General features: G+C 41.5%; 1 protein-coding gene across 2 annotated transcripts in view; it reads right to left on the bottom strand.

The window, feature by feature from the left end:
• GRAMD2B (GRAM domain containing 2B) overlaps positions 1-19,480 on the bottom strand; it is a 67,772-nt gene extending 48,292 nt beyond the window's left edge. For both annotated transcript variants that reach the window (XM_029216185.1, XM_029216184.1), the window contains exon 1: positions 18,343-19,480. In XM_029216185.1, coding sequence (XP_029072018.1) covers positions 18,343-18,425 — 83 coding nt within the window. In that variant the 5' untranslated portion in view covers positions 18,426-19,480. The remainder of the gene's footprint in view (positions 1-18,342) is intronic.
• Between the last annotated feature and the right edge of the window lie 2,311 nt (positions 19,481-21,791).

The raw sequence follows: 21,791 nt of genomic DNA, 5'->3' as shown, positions 1-21,791 counted from the left end.
TCAAGGAATGAAGCTATCTTTATAATGTGAAGTTTTCCTTTTAAAGAAGGTAAACCTCTCCATTTAAGTTGTCTCCTTTAGTAGTTGTATTGTTTTACTTTAAGTTCTATTAAATCTATTTCTGGGAATTTTTATTTTTTGTTGCTTTTCAGTGTCTTTTCCTACAGTTTATTTTTTAAATTAGTAAGAAAGGTAATTGATTTTTAAATATTTATTTATTTATTCATTCTTGGCTGTGTTGGGTCTTCGTTGTTGCATGCAGGCTTTCTCTAGTTGCGGCGAGCGGGGGCTACTCTGTTGTGGTGCGCAGGCTTCTCACTGCGGTGGCTTCTCTTGTTGCAGAGCATGGGCTTTAGGGCGTGTGGGCTTCAGTAGTTGTGGCTTATGGGCTCTAGAGCGCAGGCTCAGTAGCTGTGGTGCACAGGCTTAGTTGCTCCGCGGCATGTGGGATCTTCCCAGACCAGGGCTCAAACCTGTGTCCCCTGCATTGGCAGGCAAATTCTTAACCACTGCACCACTAGGGAAGTCCCGGTAATTGATTTTTAAAAAATTTTTTTATTCGAGTATAGTTGACTTAACATGTATTAGTTTCTGTTGTTAATTTTTAAAATATTTCAGATAATCAGTCAACTTATTGAATACTCTTGTCTCTAACTTTGATAGTTCACTTAAGTTTCAAAAATAAAATTTCACCTACACTCAGCGTACAGAAAGTCCAACCTCCTGTGGGTTACACTGACCTAGCTGCATTTAGTGTTCCGTATTGTCTTCATCCTCTAACATACTGATCATGTTCCCTTTCTTGAGAACGTTGACACCTAGATCCTTCAGTGTCCAGGAGGATGGCATCCAACAACTTGGCATTAAGTCCAGGGATCTTTATTTTCACTTCACATAAATCACCACCAATGCCTGGCTTTCATCATTGCTCAGACTGCTCCAACCAGAAATCCTCTGTCAGTGAGACATCTTTAATCTCCCACTGTCAGCCTGTAACCTCTCCTTCCGTTTCCCACCACGTGCTTTTTGCCCTCAGACACAGACCACAGTCCTTGATATTTCCACGTTCTTCTAGTTGAATCAATCCCTTCTGGACTTATTTCCTGGACTTATATATACATATATGTATGTGATTGATCACCTTCAGTTTTCAGACATGCCTGTTCTTCTGCATAGCCATTCAGCATAAACACCCCAAGACCAGCTCAAAATTAGCCTTTTAAACTTCTAATCCCTGGATTCTGAGTGACGTCAAAGGGGGAAAAATTAGCCCTATGGTGGATTGGTTCTTTGCTGTCAGCAGGGCCCTCAACAGTCTTTGGACATTGTCCTCTCCTATTCCTTCAACTTGCATGCCAAACACTCTCCATGCTCTCAAGCCCCTAACCAAACACTACTCATCCCTTTTGATGAAAGGGGTCACGTCACTATCTTGCTGAGACAATTGAAAAATGAAGTATTCAGACAAGCACGTCTTCACCTGACCTACAATCACCTTGCATCTACTGCATCATACATTCCTCCAGTTTCAAAAGACAAGGTCTCTCTCTCTTACTGATGTTCAAGCCCACTTTCTGATACCTCTGGGCTTGTTCTATCAGTTATTCCATCTTTGTGCCACATCTTCATCTTTTCCTTCTTTGCTGGTTCTTTCTCCTAGTTTATGTACAGGCTCACAAAGCTCTCTGATCAAAAAACCAAAACCTTTGGGCTTCCCTGGGGGCGCAGTGGTTGAGAGTCCGCCTGCTGATGCAGGGGACGCGGGTTCGTGCCGCGGTCCGGGAAGATCCCACATGCTGCGGAGCGGCTGGGCCCGTGAGCCAAGGCCGCTGAGCCTGCGCATCCGGAGCCTGTGCTCCGCAACGGGAGAGGCCACAACAGTGAGAGGCCCGCGTACCGCAAAAACAAAAACAAAAACCTTTCTTAGACTTCACTTCCTAGAGTTACCTTCCTGTGTTTCCTTCACTTCTCAGCCAAGGCTCTCGGAGCCATAGTCTACCCGTGATGTCTCTGATTCCGCATTTCGCATCCACCCAGTCCACTATATTCTGGCCTCCATTCCCACTGCTCCACTAATATTTCTCTGGCAAAGTTCACCAATGATCTCTATGTTGCTAAACGGCAAGGGCATTTCAGGAGTTCTCTTAATGCCGCTATTGGTAGTCCATATTGTTGACTATCTCTTGAGATTTTTCTTCCCTTTTTTATGTTTCTATACCATTTTGTTTGTTTGATTTTGCTTTTGTTTTATTTTTTGCTGTGCTATTTATTCTCTATCAACCTGGTAGCATCTTCTTTGACCTTCATCTCAACATAGCATCGCTCCTAGGTTCTCTCTTTGGTCCTCTACTTTTCTCTCCACTGGAAAATTCGATCCAGTCTCATGATTTTAACTATCACCTATATGCTGACATTTCCCAAATCTGTCTCCCAACTCTGACATTCTGGGGTCTTGTCTTTTCTTTTTTTTTAATATTTATTTGGTTGGTTGCACCGGGTCTTAGTTGCAACACACAGGATCTTCGTTGTGGCATGCAGGATCCTTTTTTTTTTAGTTGCGGCATGCGGGATCTAGTTCCCTGACCAGGGATCGAACCCGGGCCCCCTGCGTCGGGAGCGTGAAGTCTTAACCACTGGACCGCCAGGGAAGTCCTTGGGGTGTTTTCTGACACCAACAACCAATTCTCTGATTCTCCAGATACCAACTGGGTATCCAACAATTCAATTCAATTCTGGCACTAACTACCCAAAGTTAGAGCCAACCTCATAGGTTAAGGGCTTAGTTCCACAAGGCTGCCCCCGCTTCAGATGTCAGCTGTAAGTCCCAGGCCAAGTGGGTATAAATCAGGGGTTCCCGTGACTCCCCCCCATCCCCCATCAGGTTCGATAATTTGTTGAATGGCTCACAGAACTCAGGGAAATGCTTAACTTACCTTTACTTCTTTATTATAAAAGACAAGTCAAGAACAGGCAGATGGAAGAGTTGCATAGGGCAGGGTATGCGGGCACGTAGAGCTTCCGTGTCCTCTCTGGGTGCACTGCCCTCCTAGCACCTTGGTGTGTTCACCAATCTGGAAGCTCATCAAATCTTACTGTTCAAGAGTTTTTATAGTACTTAATTTCTTGGTGCCCTCCCCTCCCAGGAGGTTAGGGATGGGGCCAAAAGCTCCCAAGCTCTAATCACTTGGCCTTTTTGGTGACCAGCCCCATCCTGAGGCTGTCTAAGGGTTCTACCCTAAACCATCTCATTAGTATAAACTCAAGTGTGATCAAAAGGGGTCATTATGAATAACAAGAGACAGTCCTTCTTAGCACTCAGGAAATTCCAATTCTAGGAACTCTGTGCCAGGAATTGGGGACAAAGACCAAATATATTTCTTATTACAGTACACACCTCCATCCCAAACTCAATTTTTTTTTTTTTTTTTTGCTTGCGGTACGCAGGCCTCTCACTGTTGTGGCCTCTCCCGTTGCGGAGCACAGGCTCCGGACGCGCAGGCTCAGCAGCCATGGCTCACGGGCCCAGCCGCTCCGCGGCGTGTGGGATCCTCCCAGACCGGGGCACGAACCCGTGTCGCCTGCATCGGCAGGCGGACTCTGAACCACTGCGACACCAGGGAAGCCCCCAATCTCAATTTTTATAAAAGGGAACCCATCATTTTAGATCCTAAGTCTCCTTTTCCTCCTATGTTCTATGGCTTAATTAATGGCATCACAATCCATGCAGCTTTCACCTGGAGAGAGAAACTAAGAGTCATTCTGCCTTCCTCTCTCTGTCAATGATAATCAATCACCTGGTTCTTCCAATTTTATCCCTTTGACATTTCTCAAACCTATTCTCCCATTTTTCCTACTAAAACAATCTCATTTGGATTATTTCACAGACAGCAAATCCCTGCTTCCTATTTTGTTCTCCATCCAATCTATCTTAAGCCTTGCTACTGGACTCATTTCTGAAAAAACTCAAACTTGCCTTTATCACATCCCTTCAGTGACTCCCTATGTCTTATAGCTAAGACCAAGCTCCTTCTCATGGCATAAAAGGTCGTCCTCTGTAACCTTCCTCCAATGCATTGCACCTGCTCAGGTACTGCTACTCAATATACAACTTATGTTCTAGTAATATTAGTTCTCCATAATCACCAGGTTGTTTCACATCACTGTGTCTTCATTTAGGCTATTCTTTCTGGATAAAATGATCTCTATTTTTTTTTTTTTTTTTGGCTAATTCCTATTCCTCCTTCAAAATTTAGGTATCACCATTTCTTCTAAGAAGTCTTTTACTTAATCCCCACCCTGGGCTGGATGCTTCTCCACTATTCTCTTAAAATGCCTGTACATATTCTTATTTATCACAATAGACTGAAATTCATATTTAATGTCATGGTAAGATATTGCTCAAGTTATAGTGAAATATGCTGTAATGTTCTTGAGGGCAAGATCCACGTCTAATACATCCTAATATCCCTGTAACATACTATAGTGCTTAATAGTAGGTCCTCAAAAAAATGTGTTAAATTCCAACCTTTGATATAAATAAAAGTACTTTAAAGAATACAAACTGCTTTATAAATGCTATAATAATTATTAAGTTGAAGTGGTAAGCTAGTATCCCCGACTTCAAATCTGAGGAAAAGGGCTTTTTATTTTTTTAAATTAATTTTTATTGGAGTACAGTTGCTTTACAATGTTGTGTTAGTTTCTGCTGTACAGCAAAGTGAATCAGTTACATGTATGCTTTTTTTTTTTGCTTTTTAACTTTAAATTGTATTCTGTATTCAAATGGAATATGTTTATTTTCATACCTGAAGTATACCAGAGAAACCTGCAATTCCATTGGTAATGAATTTGCTCCCCATTTATGTTATAGGTTTAAAATTGTTACTTGCTTAGACCTTTCTACTACGAGTTGTCCAGAAGGCATTGTGGCCCTGTTACCTGCAGCCAAAGGGCAAAGCAGAGTTGTCCAAATGCAACGTGAATGCTGATATGTATCTATAAATACGTAAGAGGAGAGTTGAGGTATGTTCCAGCGGCAGTCCCGCCTTCACCAGGTATAAGTTTACCAAGGGGAAGAAATAAAAGCAAAAATAATAATAATAATAAAAGAGGCCAAACCAAGTCAGAAAGCAAGGATTCTATTCATATTCAAAACACTTTCCTCAGTTTGTTCAGCCTGAAAGAATTCTTTACACAAAGGCTATAGAAGAGCACAGAGAAATAGGGCAGTTTCTTCAAAGACTCATACTCTTCAGGTTGGAAGGGATCTAACAAATCAGGTCATTCAGCCCTCTCTCTTTACAGAGGAGGAAAGTGAAGACCAGAGAGAACGACTTCCCTAAAGTTTCAAAGAATCAGTAGTAGAGTCAAAGCCGGAAGTGAAGCAAAGAGAGCCAAGCAAGGAGAATTCTGAATGGGGGATCCAGGTCCTCCTGTGTTCTGCTCTCCTGTCCCAACCGGTCAACAGTCTAGACACAGACCCCTAAGGATTCATCAAAAACACGAATTTGGACTTTCAAGTACCCTATCCTTGTTCATCCCTCGCCTGGAATAATTTTTCCCTCCAGTTGAGGCCAAATTCTTTCTTACCCATCAACCTCACTTCAGATATCACCACTTAGCTCAGCTCACCTCAAAAAAGCAGACTGCCTAGAAGGCAGGAGAAGAAGTGAGCCGGAACTCTCCTTACCATGGTGCCCCCAATTCAGTGGCTAATCTGCGTCTGGCACATGACCCTCAGTATCTCCCAGGGAGCTGTCTGGAGGTCATGCCCTACACCATTTCTATTAGCATTTGATAATTATTGTGGACTTTTTTATCACACAGTATTTGTGTGTGTGTATGTGTGTGTGTGTCCTGCTCTCCTCTTCCCAGTTGGGGAGCTCCTAAAGGGCGTCGCCCACACCTCACTCAGCCATGTGTTCTCAACATAGAGTAAGCGGTTAAGAAACGCTTGCTGAATTACACTGGATTAGAGAAGAGTGGAGATATGTCACAGAGAAGTTACCAAACAATACAGGATTAAAATCAGAAATGAGATATGCTATGCTAATGAATGCATTCCGGCCAAAAAGTCAAGAAAAGGGAACAGGAAAATATGCTTGTCTTTAAGTAGGCTCCAGGACTGATCAGGTAGTAGACCAACCAGCTCACAGATATTAACTAGCAGGTAACACAGAATAGGGAAAAAAAAAAAAGGAAAGCTTCATTAGCTTCATAGCTAATTGATTGCTATCATATGGGAAAGTCAGGAGTAGTGCCTTGCATATATCAGTGGAAAAGTCCATCTGGTATAAAACTAGGATATGGGGAGGGGACCTGAGAGAAATGTAATTTGTATACAAACTCCCATAATAAAATGGAACAAAGAACAAGATGATTGTGATAGCTGAACCTTCAGTTACTTCACTGCTTAAACTCATGGAAATTTTTTTCAAAAATTGTTTTCTGGGACTTCTCTGATGGTGCAGTGGTTAAGAATCCATCTGCCAATGCAGGAGACATGGGCTTGAGCCCTGATCCGGGACGATCCCACATGCCGCGGAGCAACTAAGCCCATGTGCCACAACTACTGAGCCAACGTGCCACAACTATTGAAGCCTGTGCACCTAGAGCCCGTGCTCTGCAACAAGAGAATCCACTGCAATGAGAAGCCCACGCATCGCAACAAAGTGTAGCCCGTGCTCGCTGCAACTGGAGAAAGCCCACGCACAGCAACAAAGACCCAACACAGCCAAAACAAATTAATTAATTAATAAACTCCTACCCCCAACATCTTCTTAAAATAAAAAAGTTGCGCAGCTTGGAGTTGTCTGTCGTGCACTAGAGTCCCATGGTTATAGTTAGAAGAGCAGGAATCTCCTGCGGATGCTTAATAGCTTGAGGAGAAGGTCTTTTTTCCTGCTAACCAGGTAAGCAGTCTGAGGAGAGCATGGGCATCGTTTCTGTGTTTGTGGGTATCCTGGTCGGGGTAAGACTGGGACTTACTTAAGATTCCTCTTGGGACATCCTTAATGTTTATTAGCTTCTAACTAGTGTTGTAAGCCCAATGGCAGAATTTGTGCAGATCTCAGTTCTTCTGTTCATGGCTTTTTATTCACTGTGACTAATAAGCTTCCTAATGAATCCTGGCCAGACTTAAAAAAAAAAAAAAAAAGAATGAGCTCCAGGCTCTGAAAGTACCCCGCAAGAAGAATTTCAAGAAGATTTCGTGCAACTGCAGCATTTTTGGAAAAGTTCTTGGGTCCCTTAGGTGACTACTTTAAAAAACAACAACAACAACAACATTCGTTTTTAGAAACAAAATCGGTCACATTACTTTACAGAAACACTCTGTACTTGTGCAAAGAAGAACCCAGCCACGGTTTTTAAAAATTGGAATCCATTAGTGACTGCTGTGCAAATCACCACGTAACGCTGCAACTGAAACAAAGTTCCCTATGGTCAGGTCTGAGCACAGATGAAGACAAAAGTATCCAGAAAGGCACCTGTGTCTGACAGTACACAGAGAAAGCACCAGCGCCCAATTGGTAGCTAAAGGTGCTCTCTCTACTCTGTCCTCTATAGATCATTAGAAATCCTTTCAATGTAAGAACTGTAGAAAGAAATGAAACGAGTCTCGGTTTTATAGTTGAGAAAGCAGACCTATAAAGGATGCAAAGGATGCATCCCAAGCAGGGATGCATAGACACCTAATGGGAGCCACTCTGCCTGCTTCATCTTTGCCCCTCCCAAGTGAGGTTGTACAATTAATCATTTTAGGAGGCTGGTTCAGATTAGACTGCCTGCATTTGAATTCTGGCTCCAACGCTTCAACAGCTGTTATAAACTTGGGCAAGTCACTGTGTCTGTTATGCACAAAACGTGACGATAATTGTAACCACCTCATTCCATGTATATATTTAAAACTTTGAACAATGGTTGAGCATGTAACAATGATATTACCTCATCTCATCTAAATATATCAACTGCTATATTTGATATGTTTTCCGAAGCGACCTGGTTTGATGTATTTTCTGGAGCTACCTAGTTTCCTCTTTGAAAGAAGATCAAATCTCTAAACAAAACATTCCTTTCCTCTACTCTGTTTTTCTTATGGGCAAAGGCCTCCTCTTCACCTTGGTGACTGCCATGACACTCAGCATAGTGCCCAGTACAGAGAACTGCTTAGTAAATGTCAGCTGACACACGAGCCAATCTCTCTGGTCCTTATCAACTGTTAAATATTGCCTTTCTCCCAGCTCATAAGCCATTTATTATTCTCTCATCGCAGGTTCCGATGACAGGTGTGACATTTTGTGATTTCAGAATTTGAATTTAGAAAACGTGTTGTGATTCTTTGTAAAAATTTCAGAAAAGATTCTGATCAAATCAAGAACAAGTATAAGAAATCTACCAACTTCACATCAAACTAGTCCAACTTTAGAAGAGAGGAAGGGAAAGAGGGAGGGAAAAAATATCCTTGACAGTTTGTACGGGCTCTCAGAGGACTACATTATTTGTTATACACAGCATCCAGCACAACATTTACGTTGTTAGGATCCAATGAGGAACTATTTTCTAATGAATTATAGAAATAGTACAGTGATAATAAAAGTTGTCATGATGAAGAGTTTTTCTTCACCGTTGACATATGGCAACTCAACTCACAATACAGCTTTTACAGTACTACACACTAGGGGTTTCAAAATAATTTGTAGGATCACAAGATAACTGTTTTCAGATAATAATCCTTAACAGTAAAAGACACAAAAATGAGAGTATTTCTGAGGTTCTTCCCAGTTTTTAACTCATTGCACAGGATGGAAGACATAATTTGAAAAATCTAGAAGATGACAACTATGGATATAATCATAAGCCTGACATATATGGACTTAAAGAAAACACCAACGTTTATATACAGCAGCATCTCCACTGGGGAAGAAGAGGCACGTCAGCCACCCAGCTCAGTGCCTGAGATTTCAGTGATAGGACACAGAAGAGCACAGGGAGAGGTGAGGAGGACCATCCGCCAGGAGAGAAGCGGGAGATCACATAGGTTAATGGTGAAGTAGCATTTTTTTCTTCATCTTTTCAATATGACTCAATCTTCCCCCCTCTCTTTCTAACTTTCTTCTTTTCTCCCCCCATCTCCTTACTCCTTGTCTCCAACGTCACATTTCCGTTTCTCCATTTTGGTCTCTGCTCTTCTTAAACAGGTCTCATCACTACTGTGACTTCTATCTAGTTGTTCACAGGGTGGCCCAGATTTATTGCTGCCTCATCTGACTGGGGGCCTGTCTAGGATCATCCGGTTGGACAGGGGCACAGCAGAGATTAGAAGATGAACGGGTAACTTGAGGATGGGCCAGTCAGACAGCAACCCTTCTGTCTAACACTCTGAGTCCACCTGGCTAAGGTCACTTAAGAAACCTCTGTTCCGATGGATTTATTTATTCATCAATATTAAAACTGTGTAGGTCAACTTATTGGTAGATAATTCTTCTGCAAAGAAGTCTGGGAAAACAGTGGTGTATGGGAATAAAGTCCGCCCTTTATCGAGCTCTCCTACAGTGTGCAGTCCAGATACTGTAGGATCACACTTAATCTTCCTGACAACCTCACAAGGTGCTTCATTGTGCCAAGTCCAACACACTTAGAGGCATATTGGAAGGTGGAGGTTCTAAGGAAAAATAAAACAACAAAAAACTTGATTCTGGCCTTAAATGACAAGACCATAAGAACAAAACCCAAACCCTTGGCAAGTGGTTACCCCTGAGACAAGGAACTGTCAGGTGGGAGATGGGAAGAAGACCTTCCTTTTTCATTTTGTACCTATCTATGTTGTTTTAATTTTGTAGCCTTTCAAATATGTCAGCACAGATAGGGGAAGATTACGGTCTCATTTAAAATTTTCTTCTTTGTATTACTGTCATTAAAAAAAAAAAAAGTAACAAATGTTACATGCAAAATTTTAAGAGCTTGTAAAAACAGTACCCAAGTATGACAGTCTGAGTTATCTTTAACACTGCAGTTTGAGGGAGTTTTCAAAACCCTAAGTATGAATTTCACTCAGTCAACAATTCAACAGATATTTGTTATGTTCTAAAGTGTAAGGTACTGACCTATCTTTAAGGTGTTTACAATCTTATTTCCCTGCTATGTGAAAAAACTTTCTCTTAAATCTACACCACGGGCCCTCATGCATTGCTGGTGAGCATGTAAAATGGTGTAGCTGCTTTGGAAAACAGTTTGCCAGTTCCTCAAAAAGTTAAACATAGAATTACCATATGACCCAGCAATGCCATTTCTAGGTATTTGCTCAAGAGAAATGAAAACATCTGCCCATACAAAGACTTGCACACAAATATTCATAGCAGCATTATTCATCATAATCAACAAGTGGAGACAACCTAAATGTTCATGAACAAGTGAACAGACAGACAAAATGTGGTCTATCCGCAAAAAGACAACCTCAGAATGGGAGAAAATATTTGCAAATGAAGCAACTGACAAAGGATTCATCTCCAAAATTTACAAGCAGCTCATGCAGCTTCATATCAAAACAACAAACAACCCAATCCAAAAATGGGCAGAAGACCTAAATAGACATTTCTCCAAAGAAGATATACAGATTGTCAACAAACACATGAAAGAATGCTCAACATCACTAATCATTAGAGAAATGGAAATCAAAATTACAATGAGATATCATCTCACACCGGTCAGAATGGGCATCATCAAAAAATCTAGAAACAATAAATGCTGGAGAGGGTGTGGAGAAAAGGGAACCCTCTTGCACTCTTGGTGGGAATGTAAATTGATACAGCCACTATGGAGAACAGTATGGAGGTTCCTTAAAAAACTACAAATAGAACTACCATACGTCCCAGCAATCCCACTACTAGGCATATACCCTGAGAAAACCATAATTCAGAGTCAAGTACCACAATATTCATTGCAGCTCTATTTACAATAGCCAGGACGTGGAAGCTACCTAAGTGTCCATCAACAGACGAATGGATAAAGAAGATGTGGCACATATATACAATGGAATATTACTCAGCCATAAAAAGGAATGAAATTCAGTTATTTGTAGAGATGTGGATGGACCTAGAGTCTGTCATACAGAGTGAAGTAAGTCAGAAAGAGAAAAACCAATACCGTATGCTAACACGTATATATGAAATCTCAAAAAAAAAAAAAAAAGGTCACGAAGAATCTACGGGCAAGACGGGAATAAAGACACAGGCCTACTAGAGAATGGACTTGAGGATATGGGGAGGGGGAAGGGTAAGCTGTGACAAAGCGAGAGAGTGGCATGGACATATATACACTACCAAACGTAAGGTAGATAGCTAGTGGGAAGCAGCCGCATAGCACAGGGAGATCAGCTCGGTGCTTTGTGACCGCCTGGAGGGGTGGGATAGGGAGGGTGGCAGGGAGGGAGACGCAAGAGAGAAGAGATATGAGAACATATGTATATGTATAACTGATTCACTTTGTTATAAAGCAGAAACTAACACACCATCGTAAAGCAATTATACGCCAATAAAGATGTTAAAATAAATAAATAAATAAAAAATAAACCTATGGGAATCAAGAAAAAGTGGTCTGTCCGTATAGTGGAATTCTATTCAGCAATTAGAAGGAGTGAGCCGCCGGTGTATGCTACTTCCCGGGTGAACCTCAAAAGCATGACGGTAAGTGAAAGCAGACAGACACAAGAGGCTGCATATTATATGTGACTCCATTTACACGACATGCCCAGAAAAGAGAAATTTACAGAGACAGAGAACAGATTAGTGACTACCTGGGCCTGGGGTAGGGGGTGAATTCTGACTCTTTTGTTTAAGTACATTTTATGTCATACTACTGGGAATTAGTATAAACGGGCCCAAGGGATCGTAATGGAGGATGTGAAAATGTTCTAAACCTGGGTATGGTGACGCTGCACCACTCAGTAATGTTACTCAAAGTCATTGAATTGTACACTTGAAACGGGTAAATTTTATGATATGTAAAATATGTCTCAATAAGCCTGTTAAAAATAATCTGCCTCTTGGGACATCATGTCCCATCATGAATGTGGGAACCTCTGACACACGTGGAATGACCAACGAGAACATATCAACTAGTTTACCTTAGGGAATGGAGTTTAAGTTGGTTCTGCTTCTCTCCTAAGGGTATATGATCAAGTTTAAGAGCATGGAAAAAAATACGCTCTTTTCTTTAAGAAGGAAGAACAGTCATTCAGGTGGCTGTGGAGGAGTCTGTCTCCAGGAACTGTGCTTTATGCCACTTGGAAATGTGTGAAATGCCTAAAGCTGGGCATTTAAAGAACTAGAAAGATGTTGAAGGGGAGGTCTACTGAAGTTCAGCAAATGGAAACAACTCAGCAATTTAAAGTTGAGGAGCCATGAAAGAAAAGCTCAGCACCAGGATGTAGGATGTAGAAATCAATGGATCAGAGATAAAAGCACTGGACAACAGATGTGAGAACACCAAATCAGTAAGCAACATTTAAATAAGCTGGTAGGTCACTAAAGAGTTATGGCATGAGATCTTTTCAGCATAAACTAAAAACCAAGATGCCATGTTGGATTCATGGAAATGCTCAGTGGCTGTCAAAGTGCCCTGTAGGTGTAGCTGACGCAACAGAGGCTCAGTTAATAGGACACTGGTGCCTGCGACTGTTAAGAGTTACTAGGCCTTTTGAATTTTGACTATTTTGTTTAATTATATTTTCTTTTTTTTTGTTTTTTAAATTAATTTTTATTCAAGTATGGTTGCTTTACAATGTTGCGTTAGCCTCCACTGCACAACAAAATGAATCAGCCATACACATACAGATATCCCCTCCCTTCTGGACTTCCCTCCCATTTAGGTTACCACAGTCCCAGACCTTCAACAGTGAGGACCACCACAGCTATGGCTTATGGAGCGCTGACCATGTCAGGCACTAGGTGAAGTGAATTTCTGACATTTCGCATTTAAGCCTCAAGGCAAGCCTAATCAAAACATCTGGCTTAATTAAATTTATTTATTTATTTATTTCTTGGCTGCACTGCACAGCTTGCAGGATGTTAGTTCCACGACCAGGGACTGAACCTGTGCCCTCGGTAGAGAAAGCGTGGAGTCCCAACCACTGGATGGCCAGGGAGTTCCCACAGCTGACTTTATTATTCTTTACAGATAATGAAGCTTGGAGGTGCTAAGCAACTCACCAGGGTCAAACTTCTAGGAGAGAGGAAAGTCAGACTTCACATCCTAGTTTCCCAGAGCCTGCATTCTTAACCTCTTTCTGTACTGCCTTGACAAATCAGCAATTTCCAATGATATTAACATTGAGCCATGGAGCTGATTTGGTTCATTAAATTTCTTTTCAAAACATTTAAAACCAGGACACTATTTTTCTCCATCTTTTCAAACTCCTCGATTGTTTTACCTTAATATAATTTTAATATTTTCTAAAGCTGTAATTTTTTCTTCTTATCCCAAAGTTTATATTAAAAAGTATGCTGGTTGGGGGCTTCCCTGGTGGCGCAGTGGTTGAGAGTCCGTCTGCCGATGCAGGGGACACGGGTTCGTGCCCGGATCCAGGAAGATCCCACATGCCGCGGAGCGGCTGGGCCCGTGAGCCATGGCCGCTGAGCCTGCGCGTCTGGAGCCTGTGCTCCGCAACGGGGGAGGCCACAACAGGGAGAGGCCCGCGTACCGCCAAAAAAAAAAAGTATGCTGGGTAATCTGTCAGAGTTGGTGAGCTGGAAATTAGAATTAAAGAAGAAAAATAATATACAAACACACATATGGAAAGATATATAATATATAGATAATTTATAGAGATTTTCTTGCTAAATAGTCACTTTCAATGTTTGGACTTCAGCAAGCACTAAGAAGTCGAGCTATACTCAATAATTGAATAATCTTTGCTCCTCTTGCTTCCAATGCAAGATCAGTCCCCAACTGCAACTCTTATTCTGTTTGTCAAGTACCCACAATATGCACAAGACTAAGGTAATTTATTTTTGCTTGAATTCACTCTTTAAAGTCAAAATATGTGCCCCAGATCATTATTATTTCTTGATAATCCCAGAGAACTTCCTTTTAAGGTAAACTGCTTATATTGCATACGTCTACCCTCTCTTTCTCCACACATATGAAATTGAACAAATTTCTAGAATTCTTACATCCCAAATTATTAAATTTTAAATGTTTAAAATCCAAACTGCATTACAAGTGTATGTGGCATGTGATATAATTCATTATTTGAAATATGAATCAACTGCCCAGAAGTATTATCAGTATTAGTTTTAGATGCTTTTTGAAATTCATTAAAAGTAACGAGGCCATTACTAAATGAGATCCGCCAGAGACTTTAAGAAATAAAAGTGTATCTAACAAAACGTGTGTCAAAAAAGTTAGGCTATGTTAGAAATATCTATGCAACGTGAACACAAAATTAAGAATGAAAAAGATAAAGTAGGGAAAAACCAGGATCTCGAAAGGAAATATGCAGCTAGAACTACCAATTCTTGGTTAAAACAAAGGGGGGGGGCTGTTATTTTTAAATTGAATATGTATTTTGGTGGTGAGTAAATGTGCAGTCTCACTTCCAGCACAAAGATGAATAAATAGGTCACAGTTCTTGGGCAAGTAAATGTACCTAAAAATTCTACTGCTACTTACAGCACCATGAGTAAACTTTAAAGTAAACATCAAAGATTCTTGTGATACAATAAAAAAAAAATTCTACTGCTGACAGATAATTTGATTTGAGAGTATAACTTCCCCTGAGGTCGTCAAACTGAAAGTCAGCTGTAAGTACATTATATACCTTAATCCGCGGGGGATGGGATCCCAGCCTCCACAGCTCACCAAGATAGTTATTGAAAGTGATTATTTGCTGAGTCCTTTGAGAAATTCAATAAGAAAAAACGTGATTGGAGTTTGCAACCTCTTTGGGGACAGTTAACTAATGTACACTGGACTACTGTGTGAATATATGTTAATAATTTAGAGCAGTATTTCGTACACACTAAACGTTACATAAACATTAACTGTTAATATATAGTAATAGTAGTAGCAGTGAACTTCTCTGGGCTGACCACATACAGACAGGGTGAGCACTGGTAAGAAAGAGGAGAGTATGGCCAGTGATTAGGAGAGGCTTTAAATGAAGGAAAGCTCGAGTTGATTTACAGAAGTATCTTAAGAGAGACAAGAGAGGGCACTGCTTGAGCAAAGTAATAGAGAGCTGAGGAGGGAAGAATGAGGGAACCTGATTCAGTACTACGTTTGGCACACATGTTCCTTATTCTTCTGCATTATCGCCTCTGAATTACAGTGCTGCTAGCGTGGCTGGCTACAGAGGCTGTGCAAGCTGACCAGGATTAGGAAATGAGGTTGAAATGGTCTATGTGTGTCCAGATCATTAAGGGTCTTAGATTCTTGGCAGAGGAGGCTGTTTTTTAAGAGTAGGTCATGGAGGGCCATCGTAGATTCTAGAGCATAGGAAGAGGGATAAAGATTCAAGGTCAAGCTCTAGAGTTAGGAGTCCTGGACTTGAATTTGAGCTGTTCTCTTATTAACTGTGTCTCTGCCTGGCTAGTTACTTAACTTCTCAGAATTTCAGTGTTCTTACTTGTAAAATGGAGATAATGATAGTATGACCGGATTCTGTATGACAATGAATGAGTAAGTGTTGAGCATACAGCCTGTCACATAGCAAGCATTCTCCATAATTGGCAGCTATTATTAATTAAGAGGCTAAGGTCCTAGGTGATGAGGCCCATGTGGGTGAAGTTACAGATGCAGAGAATGGGGAGGAGCAAGCCGTTCTAACACTCGTGAAGAAAATGTCCCCTTGGGACACTTAGCCTTCAACAACTTTGAGCTTAGTGATGATTAATCTAAGATGAAATTCAAAACAGACAAGTTAGACTGGGTTTCCAAGCATAAAAATTTTGCTACTCAACATGATTTCAAATATGGAATTATCACACCAATATATCACTGTGAAAATGTATCTACCTGTGTCTTTAAATTACTTTTATTCTGTTACCAGACCAGGAGTTTAAGAGCTCAGAAAAAAAGAGGGTCTAAAATCTTAAGATTGAATCAGAAGTGACTTTAGTAGGCCTGGGAATTAACACTTTGCGGGGGAAAAACCAAAGACTCAATAAACCAAAGACTGCCAAATGGGTACATATCCTAACTGCGGGAAGATTCAGTTATAGGCCAAACTTTTTATAATATCTTGTTTGTGTATTTAATGTGGCAATGGCCACCATCGTCCCTTGAAGTACTGTAATATACATACATGGCTCCCCTCAACAGTGCTCTTGGAGTTACAGAAAGACGGATACCAAATCACATTCATTCTTGTATTGTCCACCATTATTGAACAAATAGTAGGTATTCCCATTTGTAGAACTGAAACGAACTTGTGAAACTGAATGTTCCAAATGAAGGGCTGGCTGTTCGGGGCCTTGAGCTTCAAGGTGGTTGTGTATCTTCTACATAATTATGTTCTCAACATCTAAAGAATTTTAATTTAACAAAATTAGTCTAATGCTATGGCAGATGTTTTCAATCAATCAGAATGCTCTCCTTGACTGAGTATCTTCAGGACTGGGAGGGAATGTGAAGATTTAAAACTTAACAGCTGTTAAGTGGGTGGGCTTGAATCATTCTGCTTTGTGTAGCTGAAAATAATAAATAGTACCTCTGGATGAGTTCTGATCCAGGAGTTTAGAGTCCTGGGTTCCAGTCCTGCCAGTGCCACTTACCACTCCTGTCACCTCAAACATCTATGAAATGGTGACCAGACTAGCCACAACACCTCTTCTTCAGGGAGGTAAAGTTTATAAAAGAATGGTTAAGGAAATACATGTCATTTGCTGGTTCATCATTTTCTTGGGCTTTAATTATTAGTATAAAGTAAGGATGTTATTTCTGGGTAAGGAAACAAGAACATTTTGTGAGAGTTATACCTAGAGCAATTTTTCCTCAATCATCTTTTTTCAGCCAGTAAAGTGGAAAGAACTTGAGCTGAAGTAGCCAAGGAAAGCAGACACTTGAAGAGAATATGACCAAAGCCTTTGAAACCACAATTCAAAGCAGCTAATAAAAGCTATTCTTTTTCTAAAAGGTCGGCCCAAACTTCAATAAATGGGTGGAATATGCTTTTACCAACACAAGTCTTTATGTGGAACCAGGCTGTGTTCTTAAAAATGAGTAAATGCTGAAATAATGAAGGATGAGGATTGAATTTTTTTAATCTTTTCTTTTTGGGGGATTGAATCTTTACTATTAAAAAAGTCTGTCATCTGTTTTATACTAGTAGCAATAAAGCATTTTAGATACCCAACAGCTTGGTACCATAAAAATTAAAATTGGGCTTATTCAGATATTTACCTTAGTCTCACTTAATGTTATAGTGATATAGAAAATGACCAAACACTTAAAGATTCTTTTCTTTTTTAAAAGAAAAGTTTCGGAATAACAATCACATGAATAACCATACTTCTGGATTTTAAAAAGTACGTAAGATAAATTTTGTTACAGGAAGCTAATCCTTGTGATCAAATATTTGAGTTTTCAGCTTCTTAAAACAGAAGAGTTTATAGGTCAAACAATGTGCAAATCCTATTACGCACATGAATCTTTTGGGAGGATAGTCACAACCCAATATCTGATGTTTTATTTTATGTTCACTGTGCTCCCTCACCCCACTCCCACACCCTCCCTCAAAAAAAAAAAAAAAGCGTATAACAAGTTTGTGTTAAGTACTCAACAAAGGCAGGCAGTCTTTGAGGGGGAAAGATAAAGCGTATTTCATATTTTCCACTACTTTTCCTCTCTCGTGAGGGGAAACAGTGAAGGGGATGGGGGGAAAAAAACGCCCTCACGCTCCGAATCGAACGACAAAATACGCATCTTTGTGAAGCTAGTGACCAGACGACATCTACGGGACAGCTGCATCTTCACACAAGTCATTAAGATGTAAGACAGTTAGAATAAATGTTAAGCGCTGCTTCTTGAAGTGGCTTGGAGCTCTGAAGAGTCGCCCCAGACCTCCCTTGGGATTTATAAAACACCGGTCGTGCTCTCGGCTCAGATAATTCCCATCCCCACCGGACTGCAAGCTGCAGTGCGTTTCTGAAACGCTGCCGTGCCTTTTCTCTACTACAGAATCGGGGGCAAAAAAGAGACCGGGCGCCACAGGAAGAGTTCAAGCCACAATTCTGTCCACGTTAAAAGTTCCAGAAAACCGTTCCCACTCCCAACTCTTCCCTGGCAGAGAAGTTTGGGCAGCGCGCGTTCTACCGCCGCGGCTGGGATCCAGCGGAGGATACTTACTGGGCTGAGCCAATTTTGCTCTCTCTCTTCCCGAGCACTTTGGCAGGCTTTGTGTCGTCCACATCTTGCTGTAGTTCAGTCATCAGGGCCGCGTCTGGAGGGCACCTTCAGACAGTCTCCTCCTCCCGCTTCCCCGACTCCCACCGTCCGGGGCGCAGGCCCAGCGAACCCGCCGCGCCCTCCCCTGCGCCCTGGGCCGCTCGGCGCATCCGGGCCGGCCCTGCCGGGGGCCGCCAACCTGGACACGTTCGAGCCGGCGCGATTGGTCCGAGCTGGCGGGGCAGAGCTGGGAGGGAGGGAAGGGGAGGGTCGAAGCGAAGTGACAACCTCTTTCTCCAACCCAGGAGGCGGAGGAAGAGAAAAAGGAAACCTGTTGAACTAGTCTTGCGGGCAGAGGAAGCTAATTGGCCAAGCAGGTGAAACATATGCCTAACCCGGCGCCGTATAAGTAGCCTCCTGGTAAACTGGGCTTTTTTTCTACCCCGACTGTAAATATGGGGTATGAAAAATGGGCGGCCGGCTGTAGATGCTGGAAACGACAGGACTGAGTGAGGCTCTCTCTCGCACAGATGCGCTTTGTGGTCTGGCCTGTGCCCCAGCCTGAATTATTCAAGCAGGGTGTAGTCTCTTTGAGGACTGCCTGTCAGAGCTTAAAACAATAGGTCGGTTCAGTGACTGAGGCAATAAGAGGTAGTTGGTAGGGGCGGAGGGGAGCGTGGAGAAGCAGCCATCAAAACCTCACCAGCAACTTGCTTACTATGCGCCCAACCAATAAAATGAAGCCACTTCTTCCCGCCTTGCTGGTTCTGTCACGTTTTGTGTTTGAAGCATCCACGTACTCATTTAAGGAACTTTGAGACCTGCCATGTTCTAGCCATTATTCTAAACACCCATTTAGTAGAGTGGGGAAGGAGAAGAAACTTCCCTCTGCCCTTCTAGATTCTTCTGGCTGGTGTAAGGGTTAACTTGACATGAGATAGATTAATAGGAGAAAATCAAATTTAATTACCTGCGTCCAGGGGGCTCCCTAAGAAAATGAGGCCCAAGGACAAGTTAGGCAATCGAGGCTTATGTGCCACCTGAGAGAAGAGAATGGGGCAAGGGTTTGGGACTTCATAGCGTTGACTGAAAAAAAAAACAAAACTGCACAACCTAAAAGTTGAGAATTATGTTTTATTTGGCGGACTTGCTGAGTACTTAAGTCCAGAAGACAGCCTCTTGGAGAGCTCTGAGGGATTGCCCGGAAGAGGTAAGAGAGGAGCCAGGATATATACGAGTTTTGGCAACAAAAACCGGGTAGTCAAAAGATTACTGTTAATTAAAGAAAAACCAGACATCTCAAGTTAATGAATTTCACACTCTTCTATGTATGGGGAGATGCAAGAGTCTGGGCTTATTGAAATCATTCCTTTGATATGCACCTTAACTGTATGGGGCCAGTGTCCTGCTTTTTTCCATCCTGAATCCCCTCAGGGTGCACAGTTGTGGATGGCTCCATTGTTTGAGGGAAGGAAGGCAATTCACAGGAAGATGAAAATGAGCAAATGGGTGGCAAAAACTGTTTGCTGGGTCATACAGAAACAATGGAACACAGAGAGGAATTTCAACAAGCAGACTTTGCTAGGTTCCTCCCTGTCTACACACCTAGTTCATATTATACTGTAGTAATCTACGGTGACAGCTCCCTTCCTGGAACAGGTCTTCTATCTAAATTTTTTTTGGCAGTTAGGAGAAGGTTCAAAGATTCTTCCCCAATCTTTTGGGCCTTGCTTCTTTTTAGCTTGAAATAATCTGCATGCCAAAGGGATGCATTTTGGGGTGGCCAACTTTGCTCCCCTGCAATAGCAAATAACGTATGTGTTGGTAGATTTGTAATTTGCTACAGAGTAGTTGAGAATAAAGAATAACTAATATAAAACCTTATTGTTGGAGGCCTAACTTTATGGCTGGGATAAAATTACTAACATTACGTTCCGGGGCTGCCTTCGGATTTTCTTCTAAAATTAATTTTAGATTTAAGAATAATTACAGGGCTTCCCTGGTAGCGCAGTGGTTGAGAGTCCGCTTGCCGATGCGGGGGACACGGGTTCGTGCCCCAATCTGGGAGGATCCCGCGTGCCGTGGAGCGGCTGGGCCCGTGAGCATGGCCGCTGGGCCTGCGCGTCGGAGCCTGTGAAGTAGTCAATAGCCCTTTCCTAGTGGGGAGGAACTAGAAAGGAGCTAGTACACGTTTTTTTACTTAGTGGCATTTGCTTGAGTTTAAGAGACATTGTCAAACAGCTTCCTAATTTGTTTATTCTTTGGGCTATCCTACAGTAAAATGGAATGCAGTATTTAAAAGGCAGCAGCAGTAAAATGATAGGGAAACTTCATTGTCGTGTGATAAAATAAAGACATAAGATTATGTCTAAAATACATTTTGGGGGACTCTTTGATTTGGCACCAATAAAAAATCCTACCCCCTATTTTTCTTCCTCCAAGCCTCTGGGAACATAATTTCTTGTTTCTGACATCAAAGTTCTAGCCAATACTTCTTCCAGTTATCGAAGCAGTTCTAGTAGAAAATGCCTAACCCATAACCTTTCAGGAGGTAGGGGCTTCTATCCAACAGCTTAGAATACTGTGAACAGAGAATGTTGCCTGACATTCCAGTAAACAAAGTATGTTGCCTGCCATCCCTGTTCTGTAAGGATCAAGCCATTAGCCACCGCAGGTACCCACTTATGGTGTGCCCTATGGGGAATTCAGGATGGAGAAAACCAGGAAGCTATCTGTGCTTTGGATACTGGCCCTAGATACTAGATAGTTAAGATGTGTATCTAAGGAATAATTTCAGTGAACCCCAAATCTTGTATCTCCCCATACATAGAAAAACACTAAAATCATTAACTTGAGATATCTGTTTGTGATTAGCAGTAATCTTTTGATGTTCGACTACATGTTGTTTTGGGGGGGGTTTTTCCCAGCAAAAAAACTTGTATATATCCTGGCTCCTCTGTTATCTCTCTGGAGCAGTTCCTCATTGTTATCCGAGAGACTGTCTCCTGGACCATAGTCCTCAGTAAGATCCTCGAATAAAACTCAACTTGAAACTTTTAGGTTGTGTAGTTTTTCTTCAGTCAACAATATTGATCAGATTGTGATCTCTTTTTAACATTGATCAGAAACACTGTGCATCTGTCCATAGTTTTGGGGCAGAGTTCAAATATGAGTTTGGAGATTTGAGTGGCTATTTGGTTGCAACGTATGGTCAAGAAGTTACCTAATTTATAACACAGGGCGGGGTATGTGTTTATTAGCCAATATAAGTACATGTAAAGTGTCATTACATGCCTGTAATTTTATGTATATTGTCTGATGACATATGTTTTAGAAAATGCTGATGCTCTTACCAAGATGAAACCTGGAAGTGCTGTAATAAGTTAACTACACAAAATATTTAATATACA

Source organism: Monodon monoceros, unplaced genomic scaffold (genome assembly GCF_005190385.1).
Source record: "Monodon monoceros isolate NGI ecotype Baffin Bay Population unplaced genomic scaffold, NGI_Narwhal_1 Super_Scaffold_12, whole genome shotgun sequence".
Lineage (NCBI taxonomy): Eukaryota > Metazoa > Chordata > Mammalia > Artiodactyla > Monodontidae > Monodon > Monodon monoceros.
The sequence above is the reverse complement of the archived record's forward strand: the minus strand, read 5'-3'. Positions and strand labels throughout refer to the sequence as shown.